At 49.9% G+C, this 21436-nt stretch overlaps 1 protein-coding gene across 1 annotated transcript in view; it reads left to right on the forward strand.

Moving 5' to 3' along the window:
• Positions 1 to 21436, forward strand: part of LOC103806172 (peripheral-type benzodiazepine receptor-associated protein 1-like) — a gene marked incomplete at its 3' end in the record, with an annotated part of 28318 nt that overhangs the window by 5198 nt on the left and 1684 nt on the right. The window contains exons 7-22 of the mRNA XM_009078851.1: positions 3831 to 4014; positions 4268 to 4488; positions 4913 to 5022; positions 5737 to 5846; positions 7201 to 8016; positions 8565 to 8716; positions 10857 to 11420; positions 13542 to 13826; positions 14103 to 14282; positions 15506 to 16618; positions 17214 to 17340; positions 17453 to 17604; positions 18056 to 18224; positions 19801 to 19872; positions 20248 to 20283; positions 21172 to 21275. Of these exons, the coding sequence (XP_009077099.1) occupies positions 3831 to 4014; positions 4268 to 4488; positions 4913 to 5022; positions 5737 to 5846; positions 7201 to 8016; positions 8565 to 8716; positions 10857 to 11420; positions 13542 to 13826; positions 14103 to 14282; positions 15506 to 16618; positions 17214 to 17340; positions 17453 to 17604; positions 18056 to 18224; positions 19801 to 19872; positions 20248 to 20283; positions 21172 to 21275 (4395 nt within the window). The remainder of the gene's footprint in view (positions 1 to 3830; positions 4015 to 4267; positions 4489 to 4912; positions 5023 to 5736; positions 5847 to 7200; positions 8017 to 8564; positions 8717 to 10856; positions 11421 to 13541; positions 13827 to 14102; positions 14283 to 15505; positions 16619 to 17213; positions 17341 to 17452; positions 17605 to 18055; positions 18225 to 19800; positions 19873 to 20247; positions 20284 to 21171; positions 21276 to 21436) is intronic.

Here is a 21436-nt window from a genome sequence, read left to right on the forward strand (position 1 = left end):
CTGGGGGAATATCATGGGGATGTGACGTGATGTCCCATTGCCATGTTCCTTGAGAACATCTGTACTTTCAGCTGCTTTTTAGATGGGATCAGCTGAGGCAGCTGCTGTTTAGTTGGGTTCTGAGCAGCTTTTAGGGGAAGGAGGTTTGATGTGGGTTTGATGGGGCTTGGAGCAACCTGGGCTAGTGGAAGGTGTCTCTGCCCATGGCAGAAGGTGGGACTAGATGAGCTTTAAGGTCCCTTCCAACCCAACCCATTCCATGATTCCCAGCACTCTGTGGGCTCAGATCTGGAGAAAGGTCTGGCCACAAAGTGTCCATTCCATTGATTTTATGGGATAAGAGGGCTTGGAATTTAGCACTGACACTCAAAGTTTCTTATCATTTGACTCAGAGCACGCTATGATTTGAGACCTTCAGAAAGTGCCTCTGTGTGTTTGTATGTGGGATTTGGCTTTTGTTTAGCCAGCAGATGCTTTGGGAATGAGGTGGGAATCTCAGTGTGGAACAAGGCAAGAAGCTGGGGAGAAAACAATCTCATTCAGCCTGAGGGTTGGGATATCTCTGGCAGAGTGTTGGGTTTGGCTGGTGTAACCTGATGTGGTTTTCTGTCTCTTCTTTTTGCTTTTCTTCTTGCTCCCAGAGTACCTTGGATTGCATGCAGGTACTGCTCTCATCCTGTCAAACAGGACCTTTTGCCTTCTGTCCTGACTTTGACAGTTGCTTGATATTCTTGTTAACTATACTCTGGAAAAGATTGCAAGAGTGTCACTGCCAGGAAACAAGTGGAATCCCAGGAGCTCCCACTCTGAGCTTGATGGAGCAGCTGCTTTTTTCTTTAAATCCTTTGCTTCTTGACCAATTAGCATTAGGAGCTTAATTTTTTGGGCAATTCCAGATTTTTAGAATTGTCCAACTGGGTCCCTTCTCCATTTAAATATCCTTCGGGAGCTACTTGCAGTCCAAGAGTGAAGTGTTTCCTTCAAAACTTTGGAGTTTTGAATGGTGCAGTCATTGCAAATGAGTGTTGTGGAGAAGAAGACAGGGCCTGGTGGCTTTGGAATTGGATGGGAGATGGGAAGGAGAGATTGTGGATAGTAGTTTTCCTAGGAGAGATAGTAACTAACGAGGTTCTAGTGTGGGACCTGTGCCAGCCTGTTCCCAGAGGATTTGGAAAGGTTTATATGGAAGTGATGAGGTTTGGAGCTGATAGAAAACTGCTTTAACACTTTCAGATCTGACAGATCTCATGAGGGATGGAGACATTAAGTGACACTGTGCAAGGCACATGGAGGAGAGGCAGCTGTGTCATACACAGTGGTGGGCTCAGAATTCCCTATGGGACAGGAGATGCAGGATGTGATGTAGGAGGTTTGTTAAATAGCAACCACAAGGCTGGCCAAAAAGGCAACTAAAGTGTTGGGAACTTGTAGGAAAAGACATTATAGGGTATCCCCCCATCCTGGAGAAGTAGGAGCTGCATTGATGTGGAGTTATGGGTGTTCCTTTAATCCCTTTGGCATCAGCCCTGCTTTGAGCAGGAGCTGGGACTGCACAACTGTAGAGTTCCCTTCTAGCAAGATCAGGATTTTCTGACCTCAGATATACATAGGAGAAGATATGGAGAAAGGTAACAAGGGACATCTGGATGGGGACCATCATCTGTAGGAGAAGTGGAATAGACCAGGCAAGGAGACTGTCACAGAGGACAGAGCTGAGCTGGTGGTGGTTGGTTCTGGCTTGGTGTGGAACATCTGAGTTCCTGGACTGGGGGTTAAACTGACTCCCCCCAAGCTCTGCTCCTGCTCTTGCAGCCTCTTCTGGCAATCACCTGCACAGTGTCAACTGTGTGAGGCTCCACTTTCTCCCCACTTTGGACTGGGTATAGACACAGAAGTCTTTTCTGTGTCTGGGACTTGATACCTGCTGGTTCCCTGAAGCTCCTGGCCATATCTTTAGGCTCCTCTTCCTTTTCCCCCTCCTCCTTATCCCCCTGCCTCCCAGCACTGATATTCCCCCCTGGAAACATGCTGCTTCCCAGTTGTCTGTGACCCCTGCAAGTAGCCTGTTAGCAGTCCCCACTGTGTATGGTGTGACAGTAGTACTTAAGGGATGTTTGTCTGGTGGTTTGAATCACAGATCTGATCAATCTAAAAAGAAACCTGACTAATTAGGTGTCTTAGAATTAAACTGTGGATTATCCAGGCTCTTGGATAAATGGATTTCAACTGTGATTAATAAATTTACAGAACAAGGTACTATTATGATGCATTAAACACTGTCCAGATGCAGCTGCTGGCTCAGGTCTCCAGAGAAGATGGGAAATCACTCTCTGGTCCTGTAATGGTTCTGTACCTGCTGTAGGATGTATCCCAAGGTGGAATCAGGGATGGATGTTGACCTAGAGGAAACCTTACTTTGGTCCAGTTAATCTGACTGTTGATGGTTTCTTTTCTCTGTTAAGATGTAATGAGGGGAGAAGAATTTGTGTGGAAAAAATCTTAACTGTAAGTAAATCCAAACACTCCTGATGGAGTGGAATCCTGTGCAAGGTGCCTTGGTAAACAAGGAGTTGGCTCTGAGCAAGAGGAGAACACAGAGACTTCTGGAAGTTACTCCTGGAATCTGATTTCAGAGCCTTCACCAGGCTCTCCTTAAAGCCTGAAAGCACTTAGGGAGTTGTGAAGGGAACAAGGGATAAACTGACACATCTAAACAGATAAATCACAGTGAAATAATAACACATAGACCCTCAGAAACTGTTAGGGAGCAGCTACAAAGGGTTTGTGTTACTCTGAGACCAGAGAGAAAGCTTTTTCCAGGTCAAATGGGTTATTTTTAGAGCTGCCTAAAGCCAGGCTTTCTGTCTCACGTAATATTTCAAGGCATCTTTTTTTTTTGAGTTGGAAGGAGGAAAGAACCCACTTCAAACCTATTTTGTAGAATGGAAAATTTTGGAGAGCACAAACTGTTTTGGTGCATTTTGCCTACAAAAAAAGAGTGAGAAGAGGGAAAGGAGCAGTTGTGATCTCCTAGGAATTGTTTTGCCTACAGCCCGGGGGGAGTGTGTGGATGTGTAAGGACAGCCAAGACTCAACAGCATCTTGTAAGGGCAAGTTCTAGAGATGGCAGAAGAAAATAGGAGGAAATACAAATGGCTCTCTGGTAGGAATGTCCTTCCCTCTCCTTAGGATTTCCCAGGGCTCCTCTGCATCTCATCTTGCTGAAATGTTGCTTTCTTGTCCTCAACATGCATTTTCCTGGGGCAAATCATCCCTGGTGGGCATGAGTGTGGGTTTCTCACATCAGAGGAGTGTTCTGCAGCACAGGCCAAGGTGCTGATGCTCTCTGCCCTTCCCAGTGTCTGGAGGAGCCAAGGGCTGGAGGGACAATCAAGTCCCTCCTGCCCAGATTGGTGGGGAAGAGACCAGGGTAAGGTTTTGGGAGCTTGCTGGAACCTCTAGAGTGATGAGAGAGCAATTCCTTTTGCAGATATGATTTTACTGCTCTAAGAACATGCAAAGCCTTTTCAATCTTTTGCTTTTCAAGGCTGATTTATCTTTGATTTATCTCTGGTCTTGTGCAGGGCTGGGTTAGGCTATTGAAATTCAAGCCCAGCATTCCAGGGATATTTCTTATGGGAGTTTGAAGGCAGTTTCCTCAGAGATGATGAGTTTTAAAAAGACTCCAGGTGTGGAGCTGCCAGTTCCCAATGCCTGGACAGGGCACACCTTTAGCTTCTTGGAGCCTGGGACCCACTGACAAGATGCAGTGAATGCTGCCTTAATGTTTGGATATGGATTTGTGCCCCATCTTGTGTCTCTCCTGTCAGGCTCGAGTGAAGGATCTAGAAGACCAGTGCCGCAGTCAGACAGAGCAATTCAGCCTCCTGTCCCAGGAACTCCACCAATTCCGGTTGCAAGCAGGGAAAATCGACCTCCTCACCTCCACCCTGGTGACTTCAGAGCTTCCCCTTGCTCTGTGCAGCTCCAGCCCACAGCCCTGCTGGGACAAGGGTAACTGTTGGGTTAACTGGAAAGGGGTAAAGGAAGTGATGCCAATGTTTTGTTCACTTTGGGGAGCTCTGTGTCTTTCTGTTGGAAAGACTTTGGATTCAGTTTGTAGCCATGAGGAGAACTTGGCATTTCTGTGGGCAAAGGTTGCTCAGGGTGTGCAGTCTGAGGCACTTTTATGGAGACTTGGGCTCTTCACTGCTGACTTGGTGTCCTACCTATGGCTCTGAGTAATGGCAAGGTGATTTTCTTGCAGAACCCACAGCTCCTGGGCTGCTCTCTCAGCAGAGCACCAAGAAGGTGCACAATGAAGGGCCACACGAGCTGGAGACATCGCAGCGGGTGCCTGAGGCCACCATGGGCTCCCTGGTTCCTGCCACCAGTGCTCAGAGAGCAGCCAAGAAAGTGGAGTCTCAGTCCAACTCTTCAAAGTCTGAGTCCATGCACAACAGTCCCAAATCCTGCCCCACTCCAGAGGTCAGTGTGGGAGTCCCTCACAGCCTGGGCTGAACAGGGAGGAAATAAATGCATTGCTGGGAGCACCAGTGAGGCCTCATTCACCCACCAGTGAGGTCTCATTCACCCACCAGTGAGGCTCCATTTATTATCCATAAATGTCTCCATTTATCCACCAGTAAGGTCTGGTTATCTGCTAGTAAGGTCCGTTTATCCACCAGTAAGGTCACATTCATCCACCAGTAAGGACATGTTTATCTACCAGTGAGGTCTCGTTCACCCACCAGTAAGGCTCCATTTATTATCCATAAATGGCTCCATTTATCCACTAGTAAAGCCACATTTATTCCCCAAGCTCCAAACATGAACTCAGAGGACTTGTGCTCTGATGTTTGAACCCTTTGACTGTTCCTTTACTCACATCCTTTACCTTTAATGCCTTTAGGTGGACACTGCGAGTGAAATGGAGGAGCTGGATGTTGACAGCATCTCTCTCATGCCAGAGCCAAGCAGCCAAGGTCCTGCCAAGCTTCAGGTGTTCTTAGCTCGATACAGGTACTGAAGGATCAGTTCTTTCGGTCTGTGTGTTTAGGTTATCTCAGAGTTGCCTAGTTCACTCTCTTCTCTAGGATTCACCACTGCTAGGAGTGGATAATATGATCATATAGATCATATATCTCATTCCTCTATGAGATTTTTAGGCTGGGAGAGCTAGGGGTGTTCAGCCTGGAGAAGAGAAGGCTCCAGTGCCTAAAGGGGCTCTCCAAGAGAGCTGCAGAGGGACCTAGGACAAGGGCCTGGAAGGACAGGACAAGGGGGAATGGCTTTATGCCATTGAAACACCATGGAGGCTGTTTCAGTTTGTGTTTGTTACCCTTTTTCCTGTCCCTGGCTACCAGTGAATAGAGTCTAGCTGCATCTTCTTGACATCCACCGTTAAGATACCTTTATGCATTGATAAAATCCTCTCTCAGTGTCTCTTCTCCAGGCTGAACAGCCTCAGCTCCCTCAGCCTTTCCTCAGGAGAGAGATGCTCCAGTCCCCTCAGCATCCTCATAGTTCCTGCAGACATCAGAAAACATCTGTTCTGCTCCTCAGAAAATTGGCTATTGAATGTTATTTTATGTAAACTATGGTCTTGGCTTTTGTGTAATTTGCTGCTTGGAAAAGTGGAATAATTCCCAGTGAATTGTAAGCTTATCAACAATACAGTTTGAATGTGTTGCTGGGAAAGTTCCTCTGCAAATTACGTTGTCCTTAATATTTCAGCTACAATCCTTTTGATGGGCCTAATGAAAATCCAGAGGCAGAGCTTCCACTGACTGCTGGAGAATACATTTACATCTATGGAGACATGGATGAGGATGGCTTCTTTGAAGGTGGGTGTTAGCAGAACAAAGTGTGACCAAACTGCTGTGGAGAGTTGGTCTCTCTCCAAAAAATGAGAAGAGTTAAGTGAATCTTGAAACTTTTATCTTGAGGTTTTCTGCCCAAAGTTAGGTTGTTAGAGGGAAGAGCAGATTTGTTGGAAAAGGGTTTACTTATGATTAAATTAAGTCTAAAAGATGGAATCCTGCTCTAGGGATTTCAGTGGGAATTTTGCTGCTGCGTTCAGCAGAGCTCCAGGTTTCAGCCCCAGGTTCCTCCCTTGCCATGGAGAGGAACATGTTCAGCCCTGGGCACCTTCTGCAGATGGGTTGTATCCCTTTTCCAGTGTGAGCAGTGAGCCAGGGACTGCAGCAGGTGATGGGCTCCATTGCTCTTTTGGCAGAGAGGTGCTAGGATCATCAATCCAAACTCCAGTTGTGATCCTCGTTGGTGTCACACAGTGTGATTCTGTCTTGGCCCCTTTGCAAACATGATCCTGGTTGATTAAGAGGCAGATGGAACCAAACCAAGAGCTGTAAATTTGTTCTGAGCTGTCTTTGTGGAGCCTCTGAAGGGCTGAAGGATCCTTATTTCCTGAGGTGCTTTGCAAGAGCTGAGGCAAATGCATGTATGTTGCACTGCTTGTTCTGACTGCTCTGCCTCTTCTTTTCTTTCTATTCCCAAGCTGCTCCTGTATTCATTTATTCCTTTGTTTGTTTATTGTTTAAAGAATAAAAAGGTTATTTACTAACCTTTTCTGCTTTCCCTGCTTGCAGTTGGTTTGCTGTAGGTAGAGTTTGGAAGGGGAAGGCAGTGCAGTCCCTGTGCACTGCTAGTGTGTGGTTTGGTGGGTCTTTCACGTACCAAGTGCTGTGTATCCCTTGTCCCCACAGTCCTTTTGAGACATCTTTAGTCCAGGTAGCTTAAAAGAGGGAGCTAAAAGGAAGGTCAGAGCTGAACACAGAGCTGGAAAGATGGACTTGCTTGAGGAAGTACTACAACCCCCCAGATCTGTATGGCTGGGAGAAGACATAAAGTCATCAATCTGCATAGATTGGTCAGCCTAGAAAAGACCCTTAAGCTAAGAGGAACAATGGGATAATTAAGAAGGAGAAACCCTTCAGCTAACTACAAAACCCAACTTCCTAGTTAGTTGGCTCTGGAATGTGCAGAGCAGTGAGTCTCTCACTGTGGCCAACAAGGGAAGCCCTAGAAATGCAGGAAACATTGCTAAGAATAACCTGCTGGAGGTTTTTTCCATTCCTGACTGCAGAGCAGTGGTGACCTGGAGTAGATGTCCTCAGAGCTGGGTTGACAGGCTGCCTGGCAGGTGCAGTGGTAACAGGTGTCCTGTTTTCTGTTTAGGGGAGCTGATGGATGGCCGGCGTGGGCTGGTCCCCTCCAATTTTGTTGAGCGAGTCTCAGATGATGATCTCCTGACGTTCCTGCCTTCAGAGCTCAATGATCTCACCCATAGCTCATACCAGGAGAAAAGTTTGGTCAGTGCAAGCACCAGCAGTGGAGATAAGAGTGAGTTCTCCATTGAAGAGAGTAGCATCAGCCCATTGGCCAGTAGAGCAGAAGGAGACCAGGAGGAACCTGTTAGTCACACAGCAGTGCCTTACCCAAGAAAACTGACTTTGATCAAGCAGCTTGCCAGGAGCATAGTTGTAGGCTGGGAACCACCTCTTTTGCCAGCTGGCTGCCCAGACATCCAAAGCTACAACATCTACGTGGATGAAGAGCTCCGTCAGAACGTGAAGAGTGGCCTTCAGACCAAAGCAGTGATCGAGAAGTTGGACCTACACACCAAGGCCTACCGTGTGTCTGTGCAGGCTGTGACGGAGCAGGGCAGGTCTGACAGGCTGCGCTGCACCTGCTTTGTGGGCCAAGACGTTTGTGTGTCACCAACTATGCTCCAAGTCAGAAGTGTCACTGCCACAGCAGCAGAGGTCACGTGGCTTCCCTGCAACAGCAACTACAGCCACGTGGTGTACCTCAACGGCGAGGAGTGTGACACGACCAAACCAGGGGTCTACTGGTACACCTTCCGTAACCTGCAGCCCAGCACACACTATGAGGCCAAGCTGGAGGCCAAGCCCATGAAGACACCTTGGGAAGAGGTGCCTGAGGGGCAGGAGCAGAACTCAGCTGTGATACACTTCACTACCCCACTAGCAGGTATCAGATATCCACTCAGGTTGCTCCAGCACTGCCAAGCCACCAGGCTGGAGAAGGTCCCTGCAGGTCAGAGAGGTGGTGCCCATGGTCTCTGAGCATGGAGTGCTTGGAGTAATGTGCTCAGCCTTGGCTGGGAAACCATGAGGTGAAAGGGAGAGAGTTGGTTAGGGCCCAAAGCCTGAGGTGCTGTACTGTTCTGTCTTAATGTTTTTCTTCCTTTATGTTAAGATTTTATCCTCCCTTTTGGTTTGGTTTGCTCTGGGGAGACACCTGGTTGGAGCAGCATGCCTCAGGGCTGCTTTGCCATGACCTTGCTCCAAGGGTTTGCTGCATCTTGGCCTCAGCTACTTTTGCAAAGCTCTTTACTCTGCATAAATCTTTCACAGAACAAGAGCACTTTATATTCCTCTGGTTCTGCCTGTCCTTTCCTGGCTATCCTAGCTCAGCTCTGCAGGGCCAAGTCTTGGATTGCTCTTGGATTCTAACCCAAGTTTTGCTTTATGATGTAACCAGGTAAGCAAGAGGAAAATGTGTTTGCTCTCTCTCAGGCACACCTGATGCTCCTTTGGATGTCCAAGTAGAAGCTGGGCCCTCTCCAGGTATCCTTGTTATCAGCTGGTTACCTGTGACCATTGATGCTGAGGGGTCCTCCAATGGAGTGCGAGTCACCGGATACGCCGTGTACGCCGACGGACAGAAGGTATGGGGCTGGGGCTGGGGCAGGCAGTGCCACAGCCTTGAGACCTGGATCCAGTAAGCATGTCCTGAGGAGGCAATGACAGTCCTTGGCTTGGAAAGGAAGGATACTGTTTGGGTGGGGAAGTAATGGAGAGCAGCATTAAGGAGAAAGACTTGGGCATGATGGTTGATGAGAAACTGGACATGAGCTGCCATCTGAGCTCACAGCCCAGAAAGCCAACCAAATCCTGGGCTGCATCCCAAGGAGTGTGGCAGCAGGTCCAAGGAGGTGATTTGCCCCTTCTACTCTGGTCTGGTGAGACCCACCTGGAGTGCTGCACACAGCTCTGGTGTCCCCAACAGCAGAAGGACATGGAACTGGTGGAGCAAGGCCAGAGGAGGCCACAAAGCTGATCAGAGCACTGGAACACCTTCCCTATGAGGACAGGCTGAGAGAGTTGGGGCTGTTCAGCCTGGAGAAGAGAAGGTTGAGTGGAGACCTCAGAGCAACCTGCCAGGAGCTGAAGGGGCTCCAGGGAAGCTGCAGAGGGACTCTGGGTTAGGAAGTGCAGGGACAGGACAAGGGGCAATGGGGAGAAATTGACAGAGGGAATTTGAGGTGAGATCTTAGGCAGAAGCTTTCCCTGTGAGGGTGGTGAGACACTGGCACAGGTTGCCCAGGGATGTCTGCCCAGGGCAGGGGACTGGGACTAGTTGATCTCTAAGCTTCATTCCAACCCCTGAAATTCTATGATTCTATTATAGCAGAAAAGGGACATAACTTGAGGTGTGAGGTACACCACAAAAGATATATCTCCAGATTTTTGAGGTGGTTTTGGTGTAACTAAGCTAAGAAAGCTCCTGTGGCAGGACCCTTCACTAGCCAAACAATTAGTGTCATCTCCTCTGCTCACCCAAGGCACTGATCCTGGGGGAAGCAGTGAGCTCAGTGAGTCCATAGTGCATGGACAGAGCACAAGTCCAAGTCCAAGTACTCAGCCTTGCCACCACCTGGGGCTTGTCTCTGGCCTGTGAGGAGTGAGGTGTAGCTCTCCATCAAAAAATCTGCATCAAAAGCAGTGTGACCAGCAGGCTGAGGGGAGGGGATGTTCCCCCTCTGCTCTTCTCAGGTGAGACCCCACCTGCAGTGTTGTCTCCAGCTCTGTGGTCCCAATGTAAGAAGGATGTGGAGCTGCTGGAGCAAGTCCAGAGAAGACCATGGAGGTGCTGTGAGGGCAGAAGTACCTATGCCATGGAGTCAGGCTGGGAAAGCTGGGGATGTCCAGCCTGGAGAAGAGAAGGCTCCAGGGAGACTTAGAGCCCCTTCTAGTGCCTAAAAGAGCTCCAGGAGAGCTGGAGAGGGATCTGGGACAAGGGCCTGTGGGGACAGGACAAGTGGGAATGGCTTCCCACTGCCAGAGGGCAGGGATAGATAGGATATTGGGAAGGAATTCCTCATTGTGGGGGTGGTGAAGCACTGGCACAGGTTGCCTAGAGAAGCTGTGGCTGCTGCATCCCTGCAAGTGTTCCAGGCCAGCTTGGCTGGGGCTTTGGGCAAGCTGGGCCCCTGTCCATGGCAGGGGGTGGAATGAGATGATCCTTAAGGTCCCTTACAGCTCAAAGCTTTCTATGATTCTTTCTCCAAACACCCCAGGGACCACTACAAATACTGGCACAGAACCTTCAAGGATATTCTGTGTTAAAAGTGCCCTGAGGTCTTCTGCACATGCTGTTGTGCTGAGCCAGAGTTGTTTGAAGGAGCACAGTGCAAAGCAGAATGGTGCTGTGTTGGATAATTCCTCTTTTATCATGGAAAGGCTTTTTCCTCTGCCCAGGTCAAGAAAAAAGCACAGTCTGGGAAGGCAGGCCAAAGGGAAGCTAAAAAAAGGGAAAAGCCCTTTACAGCACAGGGAACAGGAGAGTTAAAACGTGGAGTAGGAGTGAATATAGTCATGGTTTATAGACTATCCAGTGTCTAAAATGGTTATGATAATAGTTTCTCTTGACTCTCTTCTTCCTAGTGCAGAAGGGTGAGTTCTGCCCACCTGCTCTCAAGAGCTTTGGGATCTGCCCTAACTTTGGGTCAGGACTAGTTCTTCTCAGAATGCCTGAGCTGTGCACAAAAAGTAACTCCTCCCTGTTTTTTTTGGTTTTGCTTACAGGTGATAGAAGTTACTTCTCCAACAGCTGGCAGTGTCCTGGTGGACTTGTCCCAGCTCCAGATGTTCCAAGTGTGCCGAGAGGTCTCGGTGAGGACAATGTCTCAGTATGGAGAGTCAGTGGATTCGGTTCCAGCCCAGATCTCCTCAGTGCTGCTGCAGACTCCTCACTGCACCTCATCTGTCTCCACCACTGGTACCTCCAGACTGCCCAGGGTGGGTCCCAGGGGCTCTCTGGGCCCAGCCACACCCCACATGCCTGTGCTGCTGCTCCACCACAAAGCTCCTGCTGATAGCTCAGATGCCAAATTGACTGAGCTCTCCTCCAGCTCCGTGCGGGCTCTGCCAGAGAAAGCCTCTCCACCTCCACACCTCTCCTCTCCCCCTGCCTCCTTGGTGCAGGCTTCAGGCACTTCCCTACAGGGATTGGAGACTGCAGGAGACAAGGAATGCCTGACTGTGCCTCCTCAGCAGGCTGGCAGCACAGCGCTCCCTGGGGAGGGAACAGAGCCTGGTCCTGCCAAGGAACTGGAACTGCAAGGCCTGGGTGAAGGGGCAGAGGTGCAGGTAAGTGCTTCATCTCCTGCCCAGTGCCATGTGTGCTGGGAAGGGGAATGGAACATTTGTGGAAATGGAACAAAGTGCCAGTCAGCATCTTTGTGGGTCACACTGTTGCCTTTGGGCTGTCATCCAGTGGTTGACAGACCGTCAGGGATTGTTGGCTGCTGTTGAGTACGTGGAAGATGAAGTTCACCTCTTGATCACACATGAAAGCAGATCAGGAGCAGAGTCAGGAAGGCAAGAATTTGCAGAGTTAGAGGGTGAAAGGGATGTTCCCACTGATGTCTGTGTTAGCCTGGCATTGCTGTGCTCCCTGACTTGAAGCTACCTTTTCCAGCCTGGTGGGGTTGTACAGGGCTGTGGTGGAGCACTCAGCGAGGCTGGGGAATGGCAAACTGTCCTGACATTGGGTATTTGGAGTTCTGTAGGGTGGGTGAGTGCTTTCAGGGCTTTTTAGGACACAGGAGAGGATGTCTGAGGGCCCCATAAGAAAACAGATCTATTAGGTGTTCACTCTGTGACAAGAGGGAAGTGGGTCCTGTTGGCGTGGGATGTATTATAACAGGAATAAGGATCCATTTCCCATTCTGACCTTTGACATCAGGACTCAGGGGAGTGCTTCAAGTTGTTAAATTCAGCATGACTCTATTAATCATGGCATTGTGAGCTTGCTAAGACTCAGAGTTAGGTAAAAGCAGAGAAGACTCTTCAGAACTGCTGGAGCATCAGCAGCTCTGTGGGCCCAAGACTAAAAGCCACATATATACCCAGAAGAATCGAGATGTTGACTCCAAAATTTCTATGATCAGTCCCTGGTCATTTGCAGCTCACGGTACCTCAGGTCACCTGTTTGATTCATTTACCCACTTTTCATAGAATCCTGGAATGGTTTGAGTTGGAAGGACCTTAAAGATCATCCAGTTCTGACCCTCTGCCATTGCCAGGGACACTTTCCACTAGCCCAGGTTGCTCTGAGCCCGGTTCAACCTGGCCTGGAACACTTCCAGGAGAGTTTCTTGGATTTGTCCCAGCTTCAGGTGTTCCAGGTGTGCTAGGAGGTTTCTGTGAGGGCAGTAGCTCAGTGGATTCAGTTCCAGCCCAGATTTCCTTTATCTTGCTTTGAGCCTCTCACTGCATTTCACCTGCCTCCAGCACTGTCTCCTTCAGACATGTAGATGTCTGCTGTAGATGGCTGCACATGGGCTGGTTGCTTTGCCTCCTTTGTAGTCCTTGGAGTGAAATGGGTGTTCCTAGGATGCAAATCATCCTTCTCACTCGAGATAGAGTCTTCACTTGGCTGTCAACAAGGGGAAACAGAGCTCTCAGATGAGATCAGGGCCTGTCTGGCTTTTGTCTGAGCCCAGGGGACATTTAGAAGTTGACAGTGCAGTGTCTGAATGTCCCTGGGGTCTGATCCTTTAGTGTACTTGGTGCATGAAGACAAGGTTCTGCTCCCTTGAAAGATGCAGTGGAGGCTGTGTGGGCTTAGAGGGAGAGAAGAGGTGGTTGATGAAGGCCTTACCCTCCTTGTTCCTGGGGCTTCATTCCTCCATTTCCCAGAGGTTTTCTGAGTCACCAGAATGAACTGGTTGGAAAACAGATGAAAATTTTCTATAATCCAACTTCATGACCTAATCACAGGAGCTTGTTGGACTCTCTGTGTATATCCTTGTTCATTGATTCCTTACAGCCCTTACAGCTCCCGGAAGAGCTGAGGTAATGTCCTCACCTCCAGCCCAAGCTAACCTGCCATGGGGTGTGTAGGACATTCCTCTGGCTCATGGGAGTGGAAAATGACCTTGTTGTACAGCTTGGGCTGCTCTTGCTGCTCTGAACCTCATTGTCAATGCACTTGTGGGGCTTACCTGAGCCCCATGTGGTGGCCAGAGCTGCAGCAGTGGCAGCTTCATGTGTCTGCAGCTGGTGACAAGGAGAAGTTTGCTCCAGGGCCTCCCAACCTTCCCAGCTGCAAATTGCCTGGCCAAATATTCCTATGGCAACAGCACAAGCCACAGTGTTTGTCTCAGAGAATTTGGGGTGATAAGGACCCTCTTTTGATGCATAAGTACTGTGAGATACCTCCTCTGGATTTCGTTGTTTATGGTCTGTCTTTGGTTTCTTTCCCAGATGGAGCAATCTGGAAGCAAAGCTCCAGAGCTGGAAAACCCATCTGACAGCAGTGTGAAGCTCCACACAGAGCCCTGCCAGGTGTGCTCTGTGGAAGAGTCACCCAAAGGTCCTGATGCTGACAAAGAGGCAAAGGAGAAGCACCTGAGCCCAGAGCCTGTGTCCTCCCCCAGCCAGGCTGAGGGGCCACAGGATGCCAACATGGGTGGGGGCAGTTGCCAGGAGTTCCTGAAGCTGTCCCCTGGCAAGGAGGCAATGAAAGAAGTGTCCAGAGTGAAGAGAGAGGTTTGTTTAACCTTGGCTGAATGTGCCCGTGGAGGCAAATGGATTGTATCAGACATACTGAGGTTTCCCAGCCTGAGGCAGTAACTGTCGCAGGCTGTGAAGTGAAGCTGATGGTTTTGTGTGTCTGTGTGTGTGTGTACACATGTGCCAGTCACTGCCCACTGTCTATCCTGCCACACTTGAGTTGTGTATGTACTGGAGAAGGGGAAAAAATGCTGTTTTCTTGCTGAAGTAGAGCCTGGAAAGGCTGAGGAAATGTGTTTTGCTTTTCAGCAGCAAGAAGAAAAAGTGTCTGACGTGAGCCGCCGCCAGCTCACCCTTTTCTCTGAGCACAACAGGAGTTCTGACCTCTCAGATATCCTGGAAGAGGAGGAAGAAGATGAACTATCTTCAGAAGCTCTGGAAGAGAAGAAATGGGAGCAGAAAGAGCCTTGTTACCAGGAGAATGGGGAAAAGGTACTGAGTCCAGAGTATTGCTTGTGGGGAGCTCCAGCAGCCATCCCATGCCATCAGCTCCAGGAGGAGGTGCTGGGCTGAGCCCAGTGCTCCCAACAGTGCTTGGCTAAGGTCCTGCCTGCTCTGCTTTGACTCCCAGATAGTAAACCCAAAAGTTCCTTGGGAGAGGGAAGGGGGTTTGTATGTAATGGATGCAGCCAGGGTTTAATTAGTTGGAAAAACATGCAGCGTGAAGTGAACTTTAGAACCCAGAGTGAAATCGATGCTATTGGTTGAGTTCTTAGCACAGATATAAACATCTCTAGATCCTGTACCAGTCAACCTTCCTCCTAAGGCAAAACAGGGAGGGAATATTTTGGCCTTGGCCCTGGTGAGTGACTTGGTGCTGGCTACAAGGATGGTGAAGAGCCTGGAGGGGCTGTACAAGGTGCTGCCAAGGATACTTGGCTTGTTCAGCCTGGAGAAGGGGAGACTGAGGGGAGACTCATGGGATCTGCAGCTTCCTCCGTGCAGGGGCAGCACAGATCTATCCCAAAAGTTTTATGGAGCCTGGTAGGCTCTTACCCAGCTGCAAGTGAACCCCAAGTCTGTGTGACCCTTTGAGATAAAGGGTTTTCCTGTGTGTTTGTGGTAACTTTGCTTCCCTGGATTTGCAGACAGGAACCTGCTGTAGGTGATGGGAAGGGTCCAGGGCAGGTCCTCCCGTGGCAGCAACATCTCCAAGGGGTGTCTTACTGCACAGGGGCACTTCCCTCTGCTCCAGTGCCAGGACAGAGAGGTAATGGGGGGACTGTGAGTGCTTGTGTGAGCACAGGCTGAGGCTCAGTCCTGCTGAGGGAGAAGCCCTGTCAGCTCTGGTGCGGAGGGATTTGCTTCTCCTGCTCCTCATCCCAAACTGAGGGTGCTGAAGCTGTGAGGAATAATGTGGCAGGATGAGAGATGCTGCAGGGAGTTGTGTGTGCAGAGACAGAGGCTGGGAGGGAGCTCTTCCATGCATTTGCCTTCCTTGCTTCCTGCTGCATTGCTGGTTCATCCAACTGTCTTTGCCAGAAGATCCATTGCTCTTTACCCCCTCGCCTTGCTTCGCTGCAGCCCACAGCCGCCTCCATCCTGCTGCGCTGGGAGGGAATCAGCTGTCACTTTGTCTCTCTTTTTAATGGTTCTCTCCTCTCTTTTTCCCTTTGCTTGTCCTGCCTGTGGCTTTTCTCTGGGTCTGGGTACAGATGGATCTTTGTGATACTGACAGCGATGAGGAGATTCTGGAGAGGATATTGGAGCTTCCACTTCAGAAGAGCCACAGCAAGAAGTTGTTTAGCATCCCTGAAGTGACTGAAGATGAGGATGAAGAGGAGGAGGAGAAGTGTGGTAAGGAAGATAAAACAGCCTCTCAAGACTCCTTGGAAACACACACAGGAAGAACAGAGAAGCCACCCAACAAGGAACCATCCCTGAAGGCAGATGGGAGTAACACCTCCATGGATGTGTCTGCCCAGACTCCACGGGAGAAGCTTGGTCCTAAGGAGAGCAGAGGAGATGCTGACCATGCAAATCCTGCCTTTGGCCAACTGGCCTGGAGTCAGAAGAAGACAAACTGGAATTGGGGCTACCAGGAGAACGAGCCAAAGTCTGGGAATGGGGCAAATCCCTCTTGGAACAAGAAGAAGGGCAGTAAATATCGAGAGAAGATCAGGAATCGGCCTGAGGTGGGGAGGAAGAGACAGAATGATCTCCCAGAGCACTGCAGTCGTCTACTGGGCAACTGCAGTCAGATGGGCAGTGGGTTATACAGAGCTCCCAGCCTTAGGGAAGAGCTCAACATTGTCAGCAGTGGTGGTAAGGAGGGCTTGGATGTGTACAGTCGTGCCAGACAAAGCACCTTAAGGAAGAAACCCCCCAAATCAGTAGTGTCAGGGGGTGCAGAATCTGCTGGGATGACAACACTCTGCTGCAGCCCCAGGAGCCTGGAAATAGACATTGAATACGACTCAGAAGATGATCAGGATTCAACCTGTGCATCCTCCCCTGAGAGCAGGCTGTGGCCAGAAAGAGCCCAGAGCTGCCCCGGGGACTGGAGTGATTGCTCCAGTCAGTCTGAGGTTGCCCACACAGATGACAGAAGGGACCTGAGCAGGCTGGAGCTGCTGGAAGAGCAGGATGTGGAGTGGGCTGGAGCTCCAGGCCGGCGCCTGCGATTCCTGTGCCAGGAGAAGGAAGCCCTGAGGGGTGAGAGCAGCTCTGAGGAGCAGGGCTGGGAGCTGGACTGTAAGTCACCTGGCTGGAGAAGGAGGCTCCAACATCCTTCGAAGGGAATACGTAGCACCTCCTTGCACAAAAGGGTTGGGTGACTTTTCCTATTCTGCCTTTGCAGCAGCTTGCAGTGGCTCTTAGCTTCCCTCTGCTTCCCTGGCCTGCCTGTATCTTGCTTTGTTCAGTGTTGTCCAGAGCAAAGGAAGCTCCTCTAGGATTGTCTGGAAGAATAGCTGAGAGATTCTGTAGTTCTGTGCTGCTTTTCTTGTATTAGCTGCTTCTGCTTTTCCTGCTCCCTGACCCAGTGGCACCGATGCAGTATTCCTTTTCACTCTGGGTCTTCCTCCCCAGGGCAGGAGCCTCTGGGACCCAAATCCCTGCTGAAATAAGCTGATTTGTGAAAGCTTTGTGTACATCCTGACTACTATCATTGCCTCCCCTCGAAATGCCCTTTCCTGCAGCCTCACCCTCTCCAAGGGGATCATCACTGGTGCCTGGCAGGGTGCCTGTGCCTGTCCTCAGTCCTGTTTTCCAACTCCCTTGGTGTTTGCAGCTCTCAGTGTCCCTGAAGAGGAATGTTGCATTTGGATGCTCTGCTCTTTGTGGAGTGCATTTGGGCTGAGCTCTGTTCAGTGAGTCAGAAGGCAGAGGCTGTTACTAACTCTCTCCTGGTTCCAATTGCAGGCATCCAGTAATAAAGATTCCAGGGGGCAGGAGTTGCCTGGCACAGCTTCCTGGCAGGCTCCCAGCAGGAGAAGGAGCAGGAGCATGAGAAGAAGCCAAATGCAGAAACCTTTGCTCTCTAGCCCAGGTGAGTGGGCAGCAGGGAGAGAGGGAAACTGCTGGACAAGGCAGGGAAGAGGCTAGCAGGGAGCACCATGCAGGGCTTGGGAATGATGCTGATGTTCTCCTTCTGTACACAGGTCCTCCAAGGAGCACTGCTCCCCAAACCTCTGGCGAAGATGATGGCATCAGAATATTTGTGGCTCTCTTTGACTATGATCCTGTCTCCATGTCTCCTAACCCTGATGCAGCTGAAGAGGAGCTCCCATTTAAGGAGGGACAGATCCTAAAAGTAAGAGTACACCTTAGGAAACATCTGCTCTGTATGGATCCATCTGGTGTTCCAAGGGCAGCATAAGCCTTGGGAGATCTGCAGATTCCTCATGAGGGAAGTGGAGGGGCAGCACTGATCTCTGCTTTCTGTGACCAGTGATAGGATTGAGGGAATGGCTGGAGTTGTGTCAGGGGAGGTTTAGGTTGGATATCAAGAAAAGGTTCTTCCCCCAGAGGGTGTTTGAGCACTGAACAGCTCTCCAGGGCAGTGGTCATGGCCCCAAGCCTGATGGAGCTCAAGGAGTGTTTGGCCAGTGCTCTCAGGCACAGGGTGGATTGTTGGGCTGTCCTGGGCAGGGCAGGGGTTGGACTGAGGATCCTTGTGGGTCCCTTCCAGCTCAGGATAGTCCATGATTCTCTGTACACTCTCTGCAGCATTAACAGCCTCTGACCTGTCTTTTCCTTTGCAGGTCTGTGGAGACAAGGATGCTGATGGCTTTTACAGGGGTGAATGTGCAGGAAGGGAGGGATACATTCCATGCAACATGGTGTCAGAAGTCCAGGTGGAGAACAATGAGCTGAAGAAGCAGCTCCTAAAACAAGGCTTCCTGCCTGCTGACACACCTGTGGAGAGCCTAGGTACTGCCTCTGGGTGTACCCTGCTCCTGGCAAGAGGTTCTTTTACTCAAATGTGCAAAGCTCAGTTCTGTTCTCAAGCTGTGTGGCCAGTCCAGCCCACCAAAACCATCTGTAGGGCTGGGCCCTGGCATCTGCAGCTGGTTTAGTGGCTGCTGCAGGAGCAAGCAGGGAGGTCTTGATGTCTGAGGGAGGTGTTCTGAGCTCTCAGGTCATTCCTGACTCCACTGCAGCTGCTGGAGCTGCTCCTGTGCTTGAGGTGTGTGAACTCAGCACAGAGTGGGAGTGAGGCTGACCCTTGCTGGAGAAGGGGAAGCAAAAAGGTTTGGAGAGGGGGGCTGAAGGATGTCAACAAGAGTTTTGAATCCTGTGTTCTCTCCTTTGTTTGGAGAGTCTGTAACTGATCCCATGAGGGTCACCCTGCAAGAGCAGAATCTGTGATTGGGATTGGAGAAAGATGGGGAGGGGGAAGGAAAGAGGTAAGACAGCAAAGTAGGCAGATAGGAGTGTACAAGGAGCAGATTTGGTAGTCCTTGGGTTGCTCCTTATTTGCTCTCTGAAGTATGTGGCTCTATGCTTTGGGCACTGCAGAGAGTTCCCTGTTTCTTCCCACTACTTGGAGAGAGGAGAGGAACCTTCCCTGGGATATGTGGCCAGCACAGCTCAGGCTGAGTCAGACTCAGTGGCTGTGAGCTGCTCCTGCTGTCAGCACTGGTGGCCCAATGCCTGTTCCTTCTCCCTCCCCATCTCATCCTGCACCTCTCTGTGTCCTCTCTGCCACCAGTGTGCCAATTGTTGGACCTGCTCCTCTTGTTAAAACACAAGGAAATTCCTGGAGCACAAGTCATATGAGGAGCAGCTGAGAGAGCTCAGCCTGGAGAAAAGGAGGCTCAGGGGGAACCTTATTGCTCTCTACAGCTGCCTGACAAGAGGTGCAGCCAGGTGGGGGTTGGACTTGATCCTGTAGGTCTTTTCCAACCTTAGTGGATCTGGCTGTGCCTCTGCTGTTTTCCTGCTGCCACTAAGCCATCTCACAGCCTTGTAACTCAGAGGGGTTGGTCTGGGCACTCCTCCTGCAGGTTTCTTGGGGATTTCAGCCAGTCTTGGCCCTGCTCAGTGCAGAAGCTTTAGCTAGAGACTTCCCCACAACCCTTCCCACCTCAGTGAGCTAATGGGCTGCACCTCACCTGGCATCTCCCAGGTGCTAATGGGACAAGGTTTTACTCTGTCCTTATTATGCTGCTTCTGGAAGATAAAATGAAGTCTGTCTGCTGTGGAATGGCTAAAAGGCATTAGCACAGTGTGAATTTCTGTGTGGATTTGGGATATGGATCACAAAAGGCATTGGCACAAGGTGGATTGCTGTGTGTATTTGGGATGTGGATCAGGAAAGGCATTAGCATGGTGTGGATTTGGGATGTGGATCGTATCTCATCTGAATCCCCAGAAATCCTCCTGTCAGCTTTCAGGCACCTCCTGCTGCTCTGTTACCTGTTCACTCTTCAAGATGCTTTTCACTTGCCATTCACTGTCTGTTTCTCTTGTCTATTTATTTGCTTTTTTTGGTGTTTTTATGAAGGAAATGGCACATTTTCTCCACCTCCACGTGGCCAAACCGTCCCTCCTCCAAAACCCAGACGCTCCAAGAAAGGTCTGTGGCACCCACTGCTTCCTCTTTGGTTTTTGCACTAGGCTTACAGCCTGCCTTGAATTTTTACTGCTTGCTTCCAGGACCCACAGATGTTTGTCTCTGACTGCTTAGGAAGTGGAAGCAGAGCCCATCCCTATGCTGGTGTTAAGTTTTTAACCACAGTGATGTCTTGGATAGTTTTGGAGCTTGATCTCTGCTTCTTGTCCTGTCCCTGAGTTCTGGTTACTGCTGTAGACTTTGAGTTGCATGAACAGTTTTGCTTCTGTTGTTTGCTGCCTTGGTCTTTGTTCTTTTTATTGGTGTTTATCAGTTGTGTCTTGTGCTCACTGTTGGAAGATGAAGTCTCACTGATGAGCCATTTTCTTTCCCCAGCAGGGCTGGAGAAGCAGGAGAAGTACAAGTCTCAGCCAGGTGAGAATTGCTCTTTTTTACCAAACACAGACATGTTTTGTGGTCAAGGGGCAGTGCAAGACCCTGTGGAACTGCTTCAGAGCACTGTAAGAAGAGTTTTAGTTGTTTTAATTTAGCAGTGGGTGCAGAGGCCTTTGACTAAGCAGAGAGGAGCCAGGAAATCTCTTGCTCATGCAATGCTGTGCTCCTGAGGATCCAAGTTTCCTTGGGAGAGTGCTCGCTCTGCCTAGGTGCAAACTCATCTGCTGATGCCCAGAGAGGCCAAGCCTGCAAACCCCTTGGCAGCCCATCCAGGGCTGACCTGAGACAGGGTTTCAGTCCAGGAAATGGACTGAACAGTATATGTTGTCTGTAACACCAGACTTGGCTTTTGTAGGCTCAGAGCAGGTCTGGAAGTATTGAGGCTGAGCAGGCAGGTAGTGTGTTCCCTACATTCCCTTTGTGCTGTTTCCCTGGCAGAAGGGAATTTATCCCGTAGAAGGCTAAATTTTGTAGCTCATTAGCAGATCATTGTGTAGTGGGAGGAGAAATATCCATTCCAGACACCCTGCAGAGATTGCTGTCCTCTGTGCATATCTGTACACACAAATGCACATATATATATATATGTGTGTGTGTATTAATAGAAAACATAAAATAAACCATTCCTACATATGGACAGGACAGCAGGATGCTGGGATGGGGAGATGTCCCCACTTTTGTGCTCATGAAGTGGTGGTACAGGAGGTCAGAAAACTGCTTCAGCAAGTGTCCCTAAGATCTCTCTCCATTCAGTTTCCCTCAGTACTGTTTTTGCTGAGGCCCTGACAATAACAGTGAAGGAGTCACAGTGATTTGGGATTTTGTCCTAGTGCTTCCAGCTCAGGATGATTTGGGTTTATCCTGCAGGAGAGAAGGACAAAGACATTGAGGCAGAGCTGCTGACCCCTCGCAGGATGGTGGCTGTCTTTGACTATAACCCCAAGGAGAGCTCTCCAAATGCAGATGTGGAGGTAATTACCAGCTGTTCATCCCTTTTATGGACTTCTTTTTCCTCTCTGTTCCTTCTGTCCCAATTCACTTAGCACTTTGGTCCGACTAGTCACACTATGTGAGTATCTCATGGCCTTGTGGAGTCCTGTAGTGATTAGCCAGGCCTAAGCAGATCTGGGGC

The sequence above is a fragment of the Acanthisitta chloris genome, unplaced genomic scaffold, assembly GCF_000695815.1.
Source record: "Acanthisitta chloris isolate BGI_N310 unplaced genomic scaffold, ASM69581v1 scaffold12027, whole genome shotgun sequence".
Taxonomy (NCBI): Eukaryota; Metazoa; Chordata; class Aves; order Passeriformes; family Acanthisittidae; genus Acanthisitta; species Acanthisitta chloris.